General features: G+C 46.0%; 1 protein-coding gene across 1 annotated transcript; it reads right to left on the minus strand.

Moving 5' to 3' along the window:
- Positions 1-237: 237 nt before the first annotated feature.
- On the minus strand, positions 238-1,044 carry LOC102496913 (60S ribosomal protein L7a-like). The gene is given in 3 exon segments (XM_027770251.1): positions 238-757; positions 760-903; positions 906-1,044. Coding segments are annotated over 3 exon segments (729 nt in total). The 3' UTR covers positions 238-311.
- Positions 1,045-3,750: the final 2,706 nt, after the last annotated feature.

The raw sequence follows: 3,750 nt of genomic DNA on the forward strand, positions 1-3,750 counted from the left end.
TTCAAAACCACCTGCAGGGCAGCAGTTCCAGAGAGGACAAGGCCTATAGGAGGTGGTCATGGGCTACATCAGCACTCCCTGATCTTGCTGGACTGGGACAGGTGATCCAGGTGGCGTGAGGAACACAGTGGGGGTGCCCATGCCTGCCTCTGTCACGGAGAAATAAATGCAACCAACCCACTCGTTACACAGCACACCTGACCACACTGCAGCCTTATTAGCAACAGGTCCCTGGTCTGAAGATATTACAGACACTGGCCGAAGGAGAGCGTTTTATTACTTGTATGTACAGAAAACTCAATAGCATACACTTAACCCAGTTTGGTGGCGAGCTCTTTAGCCTTTGCCTTTTCCAGCTTAGCGATGCCAACCACAGATTCCGGGCCCAGGATGTTTCCTCCCCAGTGGCGGATCTCATCGTATCTGTCATTGTAATTGGTCCTGATGGCTTCCACCAGCTTAACCAGGGCACCTTTGTCCTCTGAGTTAACCTGTGTGAAGGCGACAGTGATACAGGTTTTCCTGTGGACCAGGCATCCCAACCTGGCCTTCCCCTTGATAATGCAGTAGGGAACTCCCATCTTCCAACACAGGGCAGGCAGGAAGACAACCAGTTCGATGGGGTCCACGTCGTGTGTGATCACCACCGCCTGAGCCTTCTTGTTTTCCACCAAGGTGGTAACAGTGTTCACCCCTGCCTGGAGGACCGGCGGCCTCTTAGTGGGGACATCCCCTTTGCCGGCAGCCTTCTTCTCAAGGCCAGCAGCCGCTGCTGCTTCTCTTCCTTTGTCTCTGGCCTATACTTGAGGGCGAGCTTGAGCAGCTGAGTAGCTGTCTGGCGGTCCAGGGCCTGGGGGACCTGGTTAATGGCAGGAGGCACTTTCAGCCGCTTGTAGAGGATGGCCTCTGCCACTGCAGCTGGATGTAGCGAGGCCATTTGACAAAGCAGGTGAGGTCCCTCTTGGGCTGGATGTCCTGTCCTATGCCGATCACAGACGGATCCCCACCTGCTCGCCTGCTTGCAGGACAGTACAGCACTCTCATGGCTTGGAGTGGGTTTGGAATGGGGTGCCGGATGTTTGATCTGACATGGTCTATTCATTCTCTTCCCTACGGTGTGTGTGAGCACCCTGCCGGTTTTGTTGTTTTTCTGCAGGTAGAATGTGCTGCAATCCCAGGTGGGAGTCTGAAAATCGGTGGTGCAGAGGAGAGTTCACCTCACCTTTTCCACCGTGGTGGGGAGGACCCCCACATTTCACTGGCTTCAGAAGATTGACTGCCTCTATTTATCCAAGTACAAATTCTTTTTTCCAGATATTCCTGTCATCTTTATCTTTTTCTTACACATCGTCAGTCTCACTTTATTATTGGAAGCTTAGTATTTATTTGGCTTTTCTTTCTTTATTTTATTTATTTATTTTTTTCCGTCTGTCTCCCAGGAAAGAAAGACACCAGGATAGGTGTTTCTATTGTTGGCCATCCTGCCTGCCCTTCAAATTTGATTTTCTTTCTATTACTAGGAGTTAGGAAGGGGGCCAGTGTGGGTTAAAGGCACTGGACTCCCACATGGCTGACCATGGTTCAAGTCCTGGACCAGGCAGCTTGCTTGCTCATTTTGTCTGTTTGTGTGTATGTCTTGCTGTGGTCAAATTAAAAATAATAATAATGATATATAAAATAAAGAAAATAATTCTAAAAACAAAATAAGAGTTAGGAGGCTGGACCATGTACTCCAGGATCAGGAGGTGATCTGAGCCAGAACCTCGTCTTCACTCTGGCCTCGGGGGGTGGGGGGAGGGTGGGTCTCTGGTACCTGCTTCTCTGTCAGTTCATTCTAAGTGACAGTGAGTGCGTGTGTCAGGCATTTATGTTTCTTAGTGCTTTAAAAGTAAGACCTCATACAGCACTAAACTTGCAGTTACTGCTGTTCAGAACAGGAAACGCAGAGCAGTAACCTCTCCTCCCCTGAATTCATATTCGGTGTTTGAGGCCCCATCACCTTTCCAGTCTTATTTACCAATGATTTCGTATAAGATTTGCACTTTTCTATAACCTAACTATGGACCCCTTTATACAGATACCTTCACATGCTTCAAGTTTATGGAAAACAAAAACAGAGAGAGAGCTGACATAACCTCACACAGGCACGACTCCACTGTTTGTGATAAAGATGCAGACTCCTTCCTGGCGTCCACAGCCGGAGCATCTGGCCCTTGCTGATCTCGCCAACTCCATCTGGTGGCACAGTCCTTCCTTACCAGCCTCCCTTTGGCCTCTCTATCTTTCCAACACGTGGAGCCCTTCATGGGCCCAAAGACTTTGTAGTTACTGTTGTCTCTCTCTGCAGGCAACTCCCTAAACTTTCAGATACTCATTGCTCTCTTCTAACCCAAACTTCGATTAATTCCCTGTCTTAACTAGCTCCTGCCCTCCCCTTGCTAGCTCAATTACTCTAATACATTACCCTGCTTATTTCATTTAACACAGTCTGTATGTCAGGAATCCCTAACACCACGCTCAGACTCAATGATTCACTGAAAGGAACCACAGGGCTCAGAAAAGCTGTTATGCTCACAGTTGTGGTTTATCACAGTGAAAGGATGCAGATAAAAATCTTCAAGGAGTGAAAGAACTCGGATGGCATAGCAATGAGTGACGACACATGCAAAAGATTGCCAGTCAGGGAAGGTCACCCAAACTGTGGGGTCCAGGGTTTTAATGGAGACAGTCACTGGCTTGCAGTGCCCATGTTACTCAAGTTAACTACTCAGCCTCCAGCACTCCCTCAAGGTCCAACTGGAACACCATGGCCCAGAGCCTCTGGCTTACAAAAATACTTTTTTTTTTTTTTTAAGGTTTTTGCCTTAAGATGTGTGTAATTCACCCAAGAGAGAGACAGAGAGAGTGAGAGGGAAAGTGAGAAATCACTCTCCCACCCCCCACCCCCCAGGGGAATGGTCATGCTGCAATCCCTTCTCCTCCTGGGATCTTGAGCACACATGCACACATGCCCAGTATGCATTTCTAGTCACTGGGTCTGGGACTCAAACCATGGTCAGCCATATGAGAGTCCAGCGACATAACCACTACACCATCTGCTAGTCCCACAAAAATACCCTTATCACACAGGACATTCTCAGGGCTCAAAGTCTATATCCTGGAAGCTCTTCAGTCCTTCTGAACAAGGCCCTTTCTTTGGAATGTACAGGGTTTCAGTCACATTGGTCTGCTGAACTAACCCTTTATTATGTAGTCTGAAGTTATTTTACTTATTGCTTGTTGACTGTCAAACCTCTTAGAAGAGGGCTCCATGAAGGTGCAAAGAGCTTGGCTGTGTTCTCCAATACTGCCCAGACAGACACTCAATAGATATTTGTTAAGTAAATAAATAAATGAGGAACTTTGACTAAGTATTTAAATTAAGTTCCTCTTACCTGAACTTTATATAGGAATTTTATCATGCTTACACACCTTGTAGCTTGAAAAAAAGTTATAAAACACTTTCATAGGGGAAAAAAATCATCCTCTAAAGTTAAGTCCTTATTAGCATAAAATTCCCAGCATTCCTTCAAGCGATTTTTAAATTTCATAATCATCTGACTTGGCATGGAACTTTTATCTAAATATGTCAGAAATTTGAAAAATAATTTCAGCATTGTAATGAATATCACTTTATTACAGAGCCTGCCTTTCTCAAATTACAGTAATAATTCTACTATAATGTTTCCTGAAACATTTATGAATTCTTTT

The sequence above is a fragment of the Tupaia chinensis genome, unplaced genomic scaffold (genome assembly GCF_000334495.1).
Source record: "Tupaia chinensis unplaced genomic scaffold, TupChi_1.0 Scaffold000117_2, whole genome shotgun sequence".
Lineage (NCBI taxonomy): Eukaryota > Metazoa > Chordata > Mammalia > Scandentia > Tupaiidae > Tupaia > Tupaia belangeri.